Source organism: Ixodes scapularis, unplaced genomic scaffold (genome assembly GCF_016920785.2).
Source record: "Ixodes scapularis isolate PalLabHiFi unplaced genomic scaffold, ASM1692078v2 PGA_scaffold39__5_contigs__length_11793443, whole genome shotgun sequence".
NCBI classification, from domain to species: domain Eukaryota; kingdom Metazoa; phylum Arthropoda; class Arachnida; order Ixodida; family Ixodidae; genus Ixodes; species Ixodes scapularis.
The window spans coordinates 2,391,575-2,409,711 of record NW_024609867.1 but is presented as its reverse complement, the minus strand read 5'-3'; the positions used below and the strand labels follow the sequence as shown (position 1 = coordinate 2,409,711).

The 18,137-nt window shown below is 44.6% G+C and overlaps 1 protein-coding gene across 1 annotated transcript in view; it reads left to right on the top strand.

The window, feature by feature from the left end:
* Window positions 1-17,722, top strand: part of LOC8042312 (juvenile hormone acid O-methyltransferase-like) — a 53,716-nt gene extending 35,994 nt beyond the window's left edge. Inside the window, exon 5 of the mRNA XM_040212166.1 lies at window positions 17,556-17,722. Within this exon, the coding sequence (XP_040068100.1) occupies window positions 17,556-17,722 (167 nt within the window). The remainder of the gene's footprint in view (window positions 1-17,555) is intronic.
* The last annotated feature ends 415 nt before the right edge of the window (window positions 17,723-18,137 follow it).

Below are 18,137 nucleotides of genomic sequence, written 5' to 3'. Positions count from 1 at the left end.
AAGTTTATTTTGTTTCTGCGAAGTAGGCTGCTGTTTCAAACTTTGTCGTGTACCGTATGCTTGCTAAGCTGTGCTTGATTCTAACTATGCTTCTGCCCTGTGTTATTTCATTATTTGAAACGAGCGTATCTTCTTCAAAACCTGTGGCTCGCTCCGCAGTGCCTAAGCTAATGCCTGTGCCGTAGAGACGCGCGTTCTATTCGCGTTTGCCGAACCGGTACGATTTCCAACTTTACTTCCAACTGTAAAAAAAAGTGGAAGCCATTTACAACTCCCTGTAACACCGAATTAGAGCGCAGCTCTTGAGGAGGAGGAGGGAAGGGTACTGGGGGGGGGGGGGGGTGAAGTGACCTGGAAGGGTCACGTGACCTTCGGGGGTCACTGACGATGCCGATGATGTCATCATTGACATTCATATTATAAATAGCGCAAAAGAGAAGGGACAAAAAGAAGAAGCACACAGGACAAACGCTTGTCCGGCACTTCCACGACTGGGACCTTTCGCTCCTGTTCTGTGACAAAGAAGGAAGCTTCACAGTACTCCCAAACAATTTATTTGGTGAGAAAGGTATGCTGGCCATCAACAAGAACTTCAAATTAGCGTTTGTCCTATGTGCTTCTTCGTCTTTTTGTCCCATCTCTTTAGCGCTATTTTTAATATGAATGTCCACTACCAACTTGCCCAGCAGACCAAGCTTTTACAATTCATCAGTAACGTCACTGATGACGTCATCAGTGACGATGCGGACTCCGATGGCGTCATCAGCAATGATGACGATGACGATGCGGATGTCGGTGACGTCACTGATGACGTCATTCGTGATGATGACGATGCGGATGCCAATGAAGTCATTAGTGACGTCACTGATGACGTCATCAGTGATGATGACGATGACGATGCGGATGCCGGTGACGTCATCAGTGACGATGACGTCATCGGGGAGGTTACGTGACCTCAGCGGGGGTCACATGACCCTGGAGGTGTCACGTGACCTCGGGGGTGTCACGTGACTCTGGCTGTCACGTGACCTTGGGGATCACGTGACCCTGGGATGATCTTGGAGGGCCGCGTGACCTTGGGGTGACATTGGTTACGCCGACGCCGACGGCGACGCCGACGCCGCTCAAGCCGGGAACGGGCCTTTAAGAGCTGCGCTCTAAAAAGAGTTTAGATGTCACGTTTTTTAGTGGTGGCAAAATTCCTTACAAAAAGCAGAGTAGCTATAAAAACCAAAAAACATAAAAAAGGTACAAACAAAAATAAACCCGAGAGCCCAATGTCCCACCTGAATATCCCATGGATTTTAAAGACTACCACCGTACCAACTCGCCCGTTATTCTTTCTGTCGAAGAATAATAGCCACGAGTAAGAAATAAATAAATGCGAACTGTTAATTAGTTACCAATTTGTAATTGATGCAGTGCAGCCCTACCCTACCCTACTGTACTCTTTTTATGATATTAGGTAATGCGTAAATGTATAGGGCAGTTCAGAGCAACCATTTATTTCCGACCCATTATATTGAATCGTTTCTCTAAAAGCTCGAAGTTATATAAAATTGTTCTTCATAAATTAAGCCGCAGCACTGAATGTACAATAGCTTGTAACGTTTATGTATGTCCTCAGCAAAAGAAAAGGATGCATTAATAAAAGGCCAATCATTTTGTTTCCCCTCTGTGAACGCTTCTTTCAGGTACACACAAAATATGGGTGTCTACGTCTAAACGACTGGAATTGACTTTTCCTGGAGGGCTGGAAGGCCTGACTCAGTTTGGCTAGCAGCTCTAAACCTATGGGAACATGAGGAACTGCACCCCGAGAGTGAAAATGTTACTCGCCTTGCACTTCCTCAACGATGGCACCATGAGGAAGGGGGAGCTACCCTAAAGTGAATGCAATGGCAGGTGGGTCGTTCCAGTGGGCCCCTATACAGATGATACCAAGTAGAAAATTATTTAAAAAAATGTATTATTAAAAACATGGAGTGTGAATGTCACGGAAAAGAAGGAGGAAATCAACACAGCGCTGTGTTGTGTTCGTATCCTCTGTTCCCATATTCTTCATGATTTTTTTTAATGATTGGCTACCAACTGGTTCAATCAAGAGGACTATAGTGCTGATGATTGAACCAGTTGGTAGGCAATAGCAGCATACTTTGATTGACTATAGTCGAAAAGTCGACTGCTATTTATTAGTATGCATTAACGCTATGCTTAAAGTTGAATGCTAGAGCCATTTATTATTGAATAAAAATAAAAACGAGAGTGCAAGCTAGCTATACAGGCTAAACACGAATACTTTATTGAAGACGGGCTCTCTGGAAGATGACACAAACGCAGAGAAGTGTCAAACACAAATGAGTTTTAATGAACGAACAATGAATAGGTGACCCAAAAGAGGAAACTTAGGGGAAGACATCAAGTCACTCTTTACAATTTCTCTTCTGCTTACCACCACTTTACAAAGGGAATTCCTTCCTGGACCTTATAGCGTTATATACTGTTCACAGCCCCTAATATACCCAAGGACATTAAACGCAGAGAAGCAACCTACTAACATCTGGGTAAATGTTATTTAACAAACAGGGAATGGCTCTTGAGCTTTTAATCTAGGAAATAAAAAAGTGAAAGCCGTTTACAACTCCCTGTAACGCCAAATTGGAGCGCAGCTCTTGAGGAGGAGGAGGGAAGGGTACCGAGGGGAGGGTAGGCCCCTCCTCCTTCTCCTCCTCCCCTCATTCTTTAATATGCTCCGGGGGGGGGTCACGTGACCTCGGGGGGAGGGGTGGGGGTCACGTGACCCCCCCTCCCCCCCGAGGTCACGTGACCTTGGGGTGTGTCACATGGCCTGGGGGTCACGTGACCTTGTGGTGATCTTGGGGGTCACTCGGGGTCACGTGACTTTTATGGTGACCTTGGGAAGGGCCACGTGACCTCGGGGTGACCTTGGGAGGGGTCACGTGACCTCAGGGGGTCATGTGACCTTGGGGGTCACATGACCTGGGGGTCACGTGACCTTGGGGTGACCTTCAGGGGTCACGTGACCTTGGGGTGACCTTGGTTACGCCGACGCCGACGCCGCTCAAGCCGGAAACGGGCGCCTAAGAGCTGCGCTCTAAAATCTCATGCACAACATCAAGATTTAAAGAAACATCCCACCTGTTTCTAATGAAAAATATAGGCCAAGAAATTTCTTCCACTCGATGGCAAAACACAAGGAAGGCATTCAGCAGATTTCTAGGCTCCATCATTGTTATTGGTTCTTTCACTATATACTTGGAGTCACTCTCTTTAGTAAAAATTATTTCAGTAGTGTTCTATAAGGCCACAGAAGTATTACATTAGATCACATGTTTTGACACAGCTGAATACGGATCCTAATTTTTCTGTAACATTTTTACTAAGTTCAATCGGTTCTTAATGCAGGGTTTCGTCGCATGAAGTGTTATACTAGTCGGGCGAGAATTTGTAGTGGTTCTTGGGACATGTCATGCTGTAGGCTTATATATCACTGGCTTTTCTTTGTTATTTTGTGGTATACGGGAACTGTATTAAATGTATTGCAGGTCTCAGCTGCACCAAGCGGTAGACTCACCGTCAAAAACCGCTAGCCACTCTCTTCAAGCCGCGCGGAGTGTTCTATGAGGTGAGCATTCATTACAGGCGGTCTTTGGTGCATGTCGTGCTGGGGGTTTATGTAAAACTGGCCTTGTCCAGTTTGATCCAGTGTTACTTAAGGAAAACGCGGACCTCTATAGTTAAATGGTGCACGGCTGCATGCACATGCACCCGGAATTTATATATATTTTTATATGCATATTTACAAAACTTTATATTTTAAGTGAAACAAAATTTTAAAAAAAGTAAACAAAAAAAATGGCGTGACTATTAGTTGGATGCCGCCTTCACTGTGTGTTCGTGGGGCTGGGAGGACATTACATAAGGGGAAAACCCCTCGAAGTATGTTATTCAAAACTAATTAACAAACATATTAATAATATTTTTAATAATGGTTTTATGGGATATGTTTCTATTTTAGTTTCAAAGGCAGTGAATATTAAAGAATAACCCGATCGACACGATTTGCGAATGGCAACCATTTCGAGCTATTAAATGCTAAAAATCTGCGTTTTCGTCGCCCAATTCCAAAACCTTGCGCTCAGAAGGCCTCAAGATGTCGTGCGGACGTGGTTGCTTCGGACGAAGCTTCACTATCCTGGAAATATGACACCGATGTATCCACCAAGGACACACTGTCGAGGTAGTGACGACGTGCCTGGTAGGACTGTCACTCTTCTACCCTTCATTAACGGCACGTAGTCATGAGCTCAAGCTGAGCGCGGGTTTTGCATCCAACATCACGAACGCAAAAGTTGGACAATGAATACTTCGAAGACGGTTGGCTTTTCGTGAATGGTTTAAATCGGGATAGCCTTTAATATTGACTGGATTTTAACACTGCAGTTGCAAAATGGTCCGTAAAGCCATTAATTACAAAGCTAACAAAGTTTGGTCAATTAGTCAACATACTGTGAAAATTATTCCCTTTGCTAATGTCCGCCGAGTCCTACGAACACGCAGTCAAGGAGGCATCGACGTAACTCTCGCGGCCTTTTTTTAAACATTCTTTTAGCTTTCAAATAGAATGCTGTGTATACATGTAAAATGACTTGAAGACTGTAATCATGCACATAATTGTTACAAAGCTTTGCTTTTCACCCAATTAAGTATTGCATTTTTTATCGCAACCTTCCGAACATAAGCAAACCATCCAGTTTGGCACTGAAAATGTATTTTCTTTGGCAATAAATCGCCTTTGGCTTCATATTTAATATAATAGGCATGTGGGAATCATAGATTTTGGGCTTAAAGTGGATAATGATTTGACCTTACTAACCTTTCAGTTGAATATCAAAGAGTTTCTGCACCTCTGTCCAAGCCCGCGAATTCTGGGTCCGTTTATATCAAGTCATCCAGCAGCCGCAGGTTACCTTTTGGGCCACCGAGATTGCTCTTCTCTTGGTGCAGAGAGCTCATTTTATACACCAACTCATGTTTACAAACAAAGCGGAGCGCCCCGAGTGGACGCCGCCGGCGCCACGCATGCGCGATGGGGGTGTGGGCAAGAAGCTCGCCGTCGCCCGTAAACAATTCATCGAATGCGATGTTGTCGGCGACGGTATGAGTCCTTCTGCCCTTTTTGGGTTCGAATTGTTGGTTCTACGTCTTCCTGGCAATGTCTGACTACTTGAGCGGCCTCAACGAAGTTACCAAGGTTCGTTACACCGCAAAATTTCGCCTGAATAATGTGACATGTGGCGGTTCATTCCGCGTGGACGCCGCGGAATGTACGCTAAAGCCTGATTCGCACGATGAGATTTCGCTCGCAATTTCAGTCGCGACGGCGCTCGGGCTGCAAAAGTGTGAACCGTTACTGAGATTATTGACGTGGATACTAAAAATCGCAAGCAGAATCGAACCAAGTGAATCAGGCATAACAAGTCGGTGATCGCCAGTTTTAACAATGATCAACATGTTGTATATACTGTTTGCATCGAGCCTGCCTACCAACCTTCAGACTTAAGTCTTTGGAGGCCTGCACTTACTTCTTATCGCAAGTACCGGGCCAACAATTTGGCCTACGGGCCGGTGTCGTTTAAAACAGATGTCGACAAGCAGAAACGTTTGGAAGAGTAGACGACAGTTCAAACGATCAGGCGGGAGTTCGAACTTGAAGACGCACTGAACGTAGTCCGCAGGTGGTCCGTACAACTTGAAGGTTTTCCGGAGTTCATGTTGGAAAAAAAGAAATAAATCTGTTGACCACAAGTATCTGTGAATTCAAGCCAAAGTACTTCCCGCCCAAGCAATCGTGGTCCGACGGCGTCTGAAAATCCCTTTTCACGACACATATCCACGTTCTCGGACGAACCGAGTACTTAAATACTGACCTTCAAACATTATTCGACTTTTTTGGTACAGTCCCAGTCGCTGCTTTTGACGAGAAGGCCAATTTTTGTCTGGTTCCTTTCAAAACAGCGCAGGAATACAGGTCTCACATGGGGACTTCTGCCCACAACCCCAGACCGGAAGTGCGCCCGACGCGCCACCACCGCGCCGTGACGTAACAGAGATGAGTTCGTGTATATTTTGTCAGGACGCTTTTGTCTGTCAAGGAATTCGAGGGGTGCAGCGAGGTGCAAACTCAACAATGTCTCATAGATATATCTGTATAAATATATTATCACGAGCACCTATTTATGTGCAGTTCCCTCCCCCCTCCCCCCCCCCCCTCCCCCTCCACCGTTTAAAACCACAACCGTCAACCTCGCAACGCTCGACGAGCTGCGTGGATTTTCGCTGCTCCGGTTGGTGCTCGGACGGGGAAGCTCATATGGCCAGCGACTGGACATAAAATGTAGCTCGTGAAAGTTAATTTCTACAGCTATATGCGAGACATTGTTTGCTGTTTTCTGTAACCTTCATTTTCGTTTTTTTTTTTTATTGTAGAGGAGGAAGCAAAAAATTTAAAATTGGCCGAGGGACAAATAATAGCATCTACGGTTATGGTCAGTCGTCAGCCCTATACGGTTCATAATGCAGGGTGGCGAGGTGAGAAGGGTGCGTACGTGGCAGACATAAATTGTAGCACCGGTCGGTGTTTGTCCCTTTCTTTCTTTTCGAGATTTGCTTTCCCTTGGCTCTTTCTCTGATACCGTTAAGAACCCATTATCGCACCCAAAGAAAAGCTGGCGACCGATGACGCCGCCTGACAAAGCGTGTCTGTCCAAACGTCCCTGCTTTTTGCCTTCTCTTTTGGACATATTGTTTCTCATCTGTGCTATTGTTGGTGTCCTCTTACCCAAACAATAACCTCAAATGTTCACAGAAAGGCTCCTTTCTGCAGAAAGAAACCCGGGCGCTGTAAAAGCGAAATGTGAGAGCGAAGTATAAAATCTCTCTCATTGCGAAAATGAACCAGTGATGCGTAGGATTTTTGCCGTGGCTTGTATATATTTTTTTTTTTACCTTCAAACCTGTCAGCTCATTTCCAACAATAAATGTAACAAGATTCATAAGTCTAGCAGCGTATCATAATACATCGCAAAAGTATTTCTCTACTGAAACACAAATCGATTTCGCGAATGCATCTTGGTACAGAAATAGAGATACTCGAAAGTGTCTCCAAGACTATATAACAATACTTCCATGTCGTGATGTTTCCCCAATTGTAATTCTTCATTCGTTTTACATTGCTGCAGACGCCGGCTGCTTGTTTAACCATAAGCACGGTATGCCTGTCTGGAGGCTGATGCTCATGGAATTAATTGCAGCGACTTATAGCAGTTGACGAGAGTAAACATGTTTTGGCCTTCTACATTAAAAAAATGTTGTGCTTTATCCTCTTACCTAACGCAGAACGAGAAACTCCCTCCGACACCATTTGACCTCTACACCAGTGGTTCTCAAACGGCGGTCCGCGGACCCTTTGGTGTCCGCGAAGGCATTCTAGGGGTCCGCGAAGCCCTACCTCATTAGTCAAGCCCGGCAATAAAAGTTGTCTTTTTTTCAAGCCGAAAAGAACTGTTTTCGCTTTTGGGCGACTTTTCTCATGTGTATGTCAATAAGAGAGGTCTGCTTCACACTAGCACTTAGTTATTTCCATTTATTAAATCATTATTATATTTAACCTATACCTTTCCCCTCCTCTCACCACGAAAGGGATCCTCCATCAGCTCCGCCGATTCACGAGGGATCCGCGAAACATCGATGGTTGAGAGCCACTGCTCTACACCAATCAAGAGCTGGACGATGCAGTCTTTCTTCACCTTGTTGTGGATCGTGAGCGCTTGTTCTCCGTTTTTAATGCAGTTTAGGGGCTGTGCATGTTCTTGGCAGCATATTGGCTGTTCAGCGTCCAGTACGAATACAAGGCCTCCAACACGCTGGTTGCTCTGGAGAGGCTTTTCCTTGGCTTTAGCGACACAACTCCAAGGAAAGTCGCAAATAAATTTTTGAACATGGTTTGCAGACAGGTGTGTGGCTGAAGAGGTGTTTTATGAGCCGTTTTAAAAGTTCATAATGCAATTTTCTCGCCAGTGTTATCAGGTTCAATTTTATTTTGCTTCCAGAACAAATAATAGAAGGTTTATGGAGGCATGTTTTCTTTTCCTTTCTTTAAATGTTGGGCACTTTCTGTGATAACTTATGCTGACCTCCTGAAGGCGAGGTGCTTAGAATTTAGCTGTACGACTTCCTTATTCATTGCTGTCTTCCAGAACATATTAAATTTTCTTGTACGTGAACAAGAGTGCAAGTTCCTTCTGTGATATTTTTCATTACATATTTGCACAGAGCATTCTTTATGTCATGGAATGTCATACATTGTATTTTTCATTTGTCTCTTAGGGTTCAATAAATTTTCAACTTAACACATTTTGATTAATGTTGTAATGAGCTTCACTTACTGAAATACTGCTGTGGTTCAGTCAAGGGCTAGACCAGCCCTCTACCCTGCTTCCAATTAGTAATCAAATGCGCATAAGGAGACAAGTGATAAGCGAAGCGTGTTGACTGCAATCCTCTGAGACAAACAAAGCATGTTACTTCATCTGCAAACAGTAAAGCTCCACATGCCTCGTTTGTGGCAGCACATGATGCTTACAATGGTTCAGCCGTGCAGTATGATGCTTGGGGCCACTGCTTGCTCACTTACAGTTCGACAAAGGGGGGCACCGTAGCACTTCCCGATTGCCCACGGGGTTATGATGTGGCTTGCAAGGAGCTTTTTTGTATTACTTCTTCGTGAGTTTCGTTCAGTGTGACTCATTATTTCTTTATCACGTGCCTCGTATGTGGTGATGTGGCAATCCCTCTAAGTGAAAAAAGTGGAAGTTTGTTCAGTAAACATGATAAGCTGCAAATAATAATACAAGAATAGGCAATACCGTATGATTTTTGTACAATTTACAAGCTCTTTTTATATGTGTATTGGACACATTCCTATAAACTTTTTACTGGGGCATATACTTTATTTTACCCTTCGTCCGTGCGCGGCGGACGCTATTAGCCATTCCAGCCAATCCAGCGTCGAGGGAGCGTCACGTGACCTTTGACTCCATATAACGATAGCGTCGTATGATACTCTCCCGGCGCCAGATTGGCTGGGGTGGCCCAGCATCCACTGAACCACCCAAGCGGGCACCCATTCCATGCCAACCACCCTCTTCCAAGGGTGTTAACAAGCACCCATTATGAAGGGTTCTTGACTGAACACCATGAGGGTGTTAGCACTGGGACAAACTGATTTACACCCTTAAGTGTGTTAAACAAATTTACTGTGCACTCAAGGCTTGTCTTTCCCATTAGTGCCAGTAAGCTTGTGTAAGGTGAAAAATATTGTAATTGAACATCGTTGTACTTTCCCTTCACCTAAAGTTACTTTTTGTAGTGTACTACCGGGGGATCTTAAAGGTGGGACCACGGACTACTGGAGTGGTGGTCGCAACCAGCGTCGTAAGACGTAGCACTTAAAAAGTCCAATACATGTTGAGCAACCTTGGAGCAGCTTCGCTTGTCATTAATATGTAAACGTTTCTGGAGATGAGCTCTTAAACATGAGCTCCCGAAATTCTTAACAGTCTTCTGAGGAACACCAAAAGTTTCTGGCAGTCTGTGATAAATTGTGAAGTGTATAGACCTCTTCCGCTTACTCTCGCCCCCGGCCGCCAAGAAGGCATATCCGGTATGAGCGACGAAAAAATATTAAAACGTTTCAACTTGCAAATGGTAAAAAAATAGAGTGGAGACAAAACGAGAATGGGTGACGGTTACGCTTATCTCCTAAATGCATTCTATTGGCGTGGCGACGGCAAAACAATGTTTTCGCCCATACTGGAAGTGACGATATTTCAAAATGGCGGTGCCCTTGTGAGAAAGGTCTATAACGACAGCCACTTTCGGCCAGTGAATGGCCGAAAGTATATGGCCAGTGGCTGGCCAAACTGGAATGCCCAGGGGCTGGTCAAACGTGAATGGCCCGAAGTAAATGGTCAGCCACAGGCCTAATGTGAATGGCTAGTGACTGGCCTAAAGTGAATGACCAGCGACTGGCTTAAAGTGAATGGCAAGTCACCAGACGAGGATCAAAACGCTGCTGTTGCCGAGCACTTTGGCCAAGCTTGGGCCATCGAAAATCTAGTTGCCCATAGTACACTTGCCAGCGATGGCCCATTCGCAACGTGCTGCTTGGGTTACATTTACTAACAGCGTGGTCCCAGATCTTGGATTTTTTTCACTCGTTCACGTAAGACGCAGTCGAACAGCAGACTCATGTTAAAAGGGACAGCCTGCAGACGACCTCCGCGTCTTGGTCTTTTCTTGAAAAACGTCACATTGTTCGTAAACACACAGTCTCTAGAGATGTTCGAAGCATACGTATGTCTGCAGCAAACTACCTTCTAACACGCTTGACCAACACTTGACGCGTTTCGGCGGAAAATTATGTCCTCCTGCTTTCAGCGCTCATAGTGTCCTCTGTATGATGTATGCGTGTAGCGATTGCGGCTATGGATTGCTTATGCTCTACAGTGTAGCTGCATCTGAAGATATCGCTGTTTTTCAGCTGGCATCGAATATAGGGGCACGGCCTCCGAGAATTTCCCCGCGCCCTGCTCCGCCCTTTCCAAACGCTCGGCTGACCAGCAGAAAAAGTGAGCCGAGTCAGATATCTAGGTTTCCGCATGGGTTTTTACCATCGTTAGAGAGCCAGCCGGACCAATTGCACTCACCATGTCTTCGAACGACATGGTGGTCACGATGCTCGGTTACAAGAGCGAGCGCAAGCTGGAAGACTTTAGAACCCGCTTTCGCGAAGACCGGAGCCCAGGAAACACCAGCACCAACTCCTGGAGCCCCACCACGGGGGTGCTGGATTCTCTGCGCCGCCGGAAATTCTGGAGGCTGGTCGGCAAGCGGTGGACGCAAGGAGCCTTTACCTGGGGCTCGAGACCAGCGTGCTAGAATTTAGCAGCTCAAAGCGGCCCCGCGAAGGCCACCGTCGCGATGACCGCAACACGCGAAATGCTCATGTGCTCCACCCTCTTCAACCGCAACATCAACCCCTCGCCCTCGTCCACAAACTCCATTTAAACCATCATCAGCGCGTCTTTTGAAAATTCATCTCTGCAATACCATGTCATCATCATTGTATGAGGCACCGTGGTCTTTCACGATATGGGCGACTTGCCTTCCTTCTGCGGCTCGGCCTCTCATGAGCCGAAATAAATCCATATCACGATCACTCTTTAGTACGAATCTATGTTTTGACTCGCCTTCTTGATTTTAATTGGTTCAAAGTTTTGTTTTTCACTGAAATGATTAGAAGCACAGTTTGTTTGAAAACAAAATCGCGGGCTTTTCTTTTACACCGTGCTGTCTTCGAAAAAAATGAGCCTTCGAGTTTCGATCAGCTTCTTCCTTGCCAAATGTTTGTGCGCTGGGGCTAGAGACGAGCAACACATTTTGCACTGCTCCTAAGTGATATAGACCAATAATAATAGTGATTAGGACAATTCGCGGCTATTTGTTTGTGTTGTTTGGTTGTAAGCGCCACGAAGCGCCCGTCAGTAACAGTTTTCACCGCGCGAATGCAATTGCCCGAGGAGCGCAGCCAGCGCGCGAAAAATCTTGGAGGCCATGAGAGGGCTATTAAATAACGGCCGTAGCTGAACGCGTAGCGGCTCAGCATGTGCTGACGACGAGCTTTCATCGAGCTTTTGCAACGTATATTTCGCACGATCAAGCTAGGTATAACCTCGTTCCGAGCATGCCCGGTGTACAGTGCACTGAAAAAGTGGGTCAAATGAATATCCCTACCGCATTTTGTGTAATATGGTGTTTGTTTTTATTTCTTGTAAGACACCGCCTACAGTATAATGCGCATTTTTCCTTGATGCGTCCTAAAATAATAGGGATTCCACACGCTGAAGTCGAGCGGCAATCTTCGCGTACAACCATAGCTTATACCGTATTTACTCGAGTAATAGCCGCACTATTTATGAACAAGGCTCTTGCGTCTACTTTCACACAGAATACATTTATAACCAATCATTGTGTTGCGCATAAATAACATAGCGGATAACCAGATCGAGAACACGATTCTCCATACAAATTCAATCTTCGAAGATGGAATCTTGGCAGGAAGACGTTATCTCTTTCCTGTAAACAGCTGGAATGATGATGCCGAAAGCGCTGTTTGGAAAAGTTAACCCTCATGCTTTCTTCACGAACAGTGCTGCTTTTACTGGAGTAAATACGGTACTCACAAAGCCTAACCGTTCGACAACGGAGCATAGAGTGCCCGGTCGCAGATTTGGAGCGTGAGAATATGGTAGCACTAAGCGTTTCTCCGTAAACCTGTACTCTAAGGAAAAAAAACACAAAAAAACGGTGTACTCGGGTGCATCGGGTGCACATGCACCCCGTTCCTGGAATATGCACCCTCATTTACTTAGCCATTGTACTTGTACACCGACCATGAGCATCCTCCTCCCTCTAGAAAACTTCTTGGTGTATAAGTGCATACTTAGTACACCGCCACGCTAGCCACGCGCCCCGATCAGCTTGTGCTTGGATCGGATAAGGTTGGGTCTTTCAGCTTTGTGTATTGGAGGAGCCTAAACATGACGGCTCTTATATATTCACTAAAATTAAGCTTGTCTCAGTAATGTTTTAAACATATGCTAGGATAACTATTTCTGCTCCATCGAAAGGCAAATGCTTCGGTTAAAACCGAAACTGAAAAGTACAATATCGAACCTCACGTATAAGAAAAAGAAAATTAACATACTGACGGAAATATGCAGAGTGCTGGTGGCGGGCAGCGCCGTGACGCTATTGACGCTGAATCCCGGAGAAAACCTTACCGGAGAAAAGCTCACCGGAGAAAAGCTCACCGGAGATAAGCTCTCCGGAGAAAAGCTCTCCGGAGAAAAGCTCACCGCGAAACCGGCAGATGCGGAGAAAAACTCACCGGCCTTTCAGCGGATGCGGAGAAAAGCTCACCGATTTTTTTCTTCTCTTTATATGGAGGCTGTTGGATCCTGCGTAACATATATCAATTTATTATCATTAAAGTTCGCCAGCTTTGCCAAAAAAGGAAATGTAGTTTTTTGTATTATTTGCTAAGCTTATTAAGTATATTTCTCCCAAATTAATAATGGCGGGCTAGTGTTTTATGTGGCTTACTCTCTAGGGAACTAAAGCCTAACTGAAAACTTTATGAACTTGAATAACATGAAAATGCTCGAAAACTTATGTCTCTCTAAAACCTAAAACGCAAAACTGTGAATGCCGAAAATTCGAAAGTACATGCGCAACAACGCGGTGCCTGAAATTCTCTTTGAAGCTTTTATTAACCTTTGAAAACCGGATAAAACAGTCAGTAGAATATCGAGGCTTCCTTCTACCACGGACATGCCCGTTTTCTAGCCGTTCGTGTTGGTGTTTCCGCACGTTGCCTTTGTGTGATAGTGCCCTTCCACGGCGAGCTACTAATGACCTTCAGAGCTGCACACTGGCACCGTTGTTACTCGTGACCTATATAAGAAGTAGTCTTCTGTAAAATAGCGAATAGGGCGAGTTGGTAAACGTTATACATGATGAAAACCGCTAAAACGACGACGACGGAGTGAAGACCACAAACACGACAGGACGAAGCTGTTCTCGGAAATAAAGTTTTGTTAGCGGAATTAACAGAAAGTAAACGGCGTAGCCGACACTGATTACCTCAACAAACACTTACTTATCTATTAGGCACTACACAATATTTGGAGCTGAAACTGTTCACACATCGCTACTCATACTAGCTCGCAACGAACAAACCTCTTTATTTGACAGAGCTACCGACGGCGCACCCTCAGTTGTCAATAAATTGTCTTTTTTACCGGTGGATGATGTTCTGATATTCTTCTTCATCAATATACAGGCATCAATAATATACAGAAGGGGTGATTACTAATTTCTGAGGAAATAATAAATACGCCCAATGACCTTCAAGAATATTACAAAAAAGAGGACTTTTTTTTTTAATGAAGTGGCGAATGCGAATTGTTTTAAATTGCCACGTTTGACGCAGAATCTGCTAAGTTCCGTGTGGTTCCGTTTGACGCAGAAAACCCCGAAGTTCCGTGTGGAGCTTTGGGTTTTTTTTTTTGTTGTGAATTGTTTGCCTATGTGCCAAACCTTGATATTTATATTTCTTTTTTTTTTAAGCAAATATATTGTTTATTGTTCAAACTCCATGTGTCCGCCTGAGCTCATTCTGTTCTTCCCCGACTTGAGCACACGCGCCAACAGCGCAGGCTGACCGGCCTCAACAAAAATAAATGTTGTCCACAGTCGTTGTAGAGGGCCGCCGGGCGCACCGTTAAGGGGGAATCGCGCCTCTAACCTCCAGGCGTGGGCAATGGGTCAATAACTGGCGTCCGCGACAGAACCGGTCGGCCAAGTGCCCAGTTTGGGTGGACGAACTGAGCTCTTAATGTTGGAGTAGAGTAGGGTGCTACGGTTATTTTGTTTTTAGAGTGATGGTGGATTCAGAGGTTGAGAAGCTGACTGAACAGGGAAAGCAGTTTGGTTTAGAGAAAAAGGAATTGTTTGCATGGCTTGAGAAGGAGAGAGCCCAACGCAGAGCGCGTTTGGCGCAAGGAGGAGGCTGTGCCGCAGCTACATAGAAGGGAAGAGGAAACAAGGCTAAGATTTCTGGAAATGGAAAGTTAGAAGGAATTGCTTTTGTTACAACGAGAGGTCAGATTGACACAAGTACAGCTCGATGAAGAGGCCATACGACCCAAGCGGGCGTAGTTGCGCCCCATAAATTGATGCCGCCGTTCAATGAGCAGAAGGATGACTTAGACGCTTATTCGCTGCGGTTTGAGCGCGTTGCTGAGGGTCAGAAGAGGCCGCGAGAACAGTGGGCTACGGCCCGTCGATCCTTGCGTCGTCACATCGCGGTACTCCAAAAGGTCTCGTGGATACTCGAAAGAAGTCTTCGACGCAGTGCAATTTATGTATGCTTGTTTTTTGTTAGACTATCTGTGTGTTGTGATCCAGAAGACGCTTACACCTGATATGGTCATTAGTTTGTCCCTAACACCACTTTATAGAGGTGTCATCTGTCGCGGTGGCCAGGGTACGCTTAAAGAGATACTGAACCGAAGCTTAGATTTCACAAAATAAGGCCGCAGAAGTGTTGAACAGGATGCTACGAACTCCAAAACGTAAGTCATACATGGATATCTCAAACGGATGGCCGTACATTTGGAAAAGGAGGGCGCGATCAAGCGAGATCTTTGACGTCATTGTCCCCTGCAAAATTTGAGAATAAGGGGAAGCGGGCTTGCCTCTCTCCTCCTCGCTTCAGTTTACCAGCGCGACGGGGCATAGCGAGGAGGATAGGGAATGAGAATTGCGATGTTACTTGGCTCGTCGGCCTCGTCGGCCGTGCCAAGCGCGCTTTTCCAAAAATAGGGCGGTACTTTAAAGATATCGCTGTATGAGTTATGTTTTGATGTTTCGCAACGTACGGCCTATCCGTCCAGCCTTGTTTTGTGAGGTCGAAATTTCGGTTCAGTATCCCTTTAACCAGGTTAACGGAATGTGTGTCCTTCTTTCCGATGTAACCTTTCTTTTTAAGTTGCACACCAACACTTAGCCCGTTAAGGTGTGGTTCAGTGAAAGAGAAAATTATGCGCCATGGTTGGTTGACTATCTGCTATGTGAGAAACCGGAAACTACCGAACACGTTGTATATTTTGCTGCGATGCAATGTATATTTATATATATATTTTTTTTTGGGGGGGGGGGACGTTTTTCAGCGTAAATTAAAGAAACAGCTTTTATTAGCCCAACCGGCATTCACTTATTGAATGTAACGAATAAAAAAGGCGTTCCTTTTGATTTGATTGCGCTTCGTAGATTGTGGAACATATGGAGGTCGCGCATGGCGGTCCTCTATGTCAATTCCAATGCTAAAGAGGTGAGATATTACTTTGTCAATCTATGAGGCGAGTGCAAAGTGTTATTTCAAATTGTCAGTCGAAGCTCGGCTGGCTAGGACGTTCTGAACCTTTTCTATATGTTAAAAGTTTTTTATCTGCTCAACAAAAAGTGTTGTAGATCGTTTTTAAAACAATAGATCTGCTTGTCGTCGACACCGACACCGACGTCGACGTCGACGCCGACTTTCTGGAACACAATATCCTTAAATCTATCACTTAAAAAAAATTACAGCTGTATTTATAGCTATCGCACAAACCACAATATGCAGAATCGCGTTTTATGAGGAACACAGCAGACGACAGCTTCAAGGTCAGCCTTCCAGACACGTGACGCCGAGTCAGCGTCACCAAGTTTACCTCTTGTGTCTATTACTTCTTTTGATTGTTGTTTTCCAGGCGTTCGCAGCTGGCGAAATCTTCTTAAAGCGTCTCGGCGTCCCCAACCCTAAATTCCCTCGATACTTCTTTTTGCACCGTAACGACAACCAATACAATTAACAAAGTACATTCCGCTTACACAAAACGGCGTCAATCAGTTCAGTCATCTGTTGCGCGCCGCCATTCGTTCCTATTATCTGCTCCGTCACGCAGTCGGCGCTTCAAAGAATATCGCTACTTGTAAGAAGTTCTTATATAGAAACTTTACCCGACCCCTTCTGTTTTTTTTTTTCTTTTCTTGTTGTACTTTCTTCTTGTTTTTTTGTTTTTGTTTTTTTTTTGCTTCTTTTTTATCGTGAAGATGTGTCACGTGGCAGGCGGAACTCTCAGCGCAGTTGTTTGGCATCCGGCTAACTCTCTTCCACCAAGGCATGTTTCACTTTTTAATGCTAAATTAGGGGTAGCCTCAGTGAGAACAAAATTATGCATTAATAAAGCCTGTATTTCGACACTGAGCTCGGGTGTTCTCAGGCTCACGCCATGCACAGAAAATGCCGCTACCCAGACTTTATTTTTAGGTCTCAACACATTTTTGCTGTCGTTTATTCTCGAGTTTTGCACGCGGACCCAATGATAACCGGTGCACAGCAGTCAAGGAAGTGCATTTTTAAGACGAAAGATAGTTAGAATATTTCTATCGTATCTTACGGTAAACAAATGCCGTTTTTTTCGAACAAAATATTTTTTGATGCGTCTTAGAAAACGATGCAACTTAAATCAGTGGAAATTCGTCACGAAACTTTTCTAATTCGCTTCATTGCCAAGAAAATTGAAACATGATCTCGCTTTCGCGTATTTTGTTTATCATAACACATGTCTTTGAGCATTTATTTGCAGTTATGCATTGCAGTCCGTAGAAATATACAGGGGAAACTTATAGAAATGTGCTACTTATATGCCAACCGTTCTTATGAAAATAACCAAAATAACCGATTACTATGTATAGAAAGCTGCGAAGTATAGACCAAAAAATATGGTATTTTGTTTCACGTGTCTACTTGTTTTAGCTAAAATCAGAAAAAAATATGTCGTTTTTTCCCGCCCCTTTCTTTACAGAAACTCAACTCGGTGCAGATCCCATTGCACCATTCCTGTCCAAAGAATCGAAGACGCTGTATGAGACTGACCTGGCGGAGATTATCCGGAAGATGTGGAGTGAAAAACCGGCCGGGGATCCATATTATCGCCAGGACATTTTCTTAGTTCAGGCAAGCAAATATTAAAATTAGCTTTAAAAATTTTTATGGGGGATTGCTTCATTCAAGCTCTGCTCAGGATAAGTTGTTCAGGTTCATAGAGCATGGAAAAAGTACCATTATAAACAAGGTGTCCCCATGAAGATTAAAAAAAAAAAAAAGTATTGCATGGTTTGTTTCACCGCAAATATGAACTACGCACCTGCCGAACTCACATTTTTCGCCCAAATATAGTGCTGGTGATCTGAACCAGATACCAAAGTTTCGAACTGACTCTTATTTCTTTCTAATGTTATACGTTTTTTTTTTTTTGTTTTTTTTTTAAATATTCGATGAGAAAACGACGGCCGACGGCGCTCTGGAATCGCGACAACGATCGTTTGCATCTCACAAATGTCATTGAGCTCAACTAAGTTGTCCACGGTGTTTGCACGGTACATAG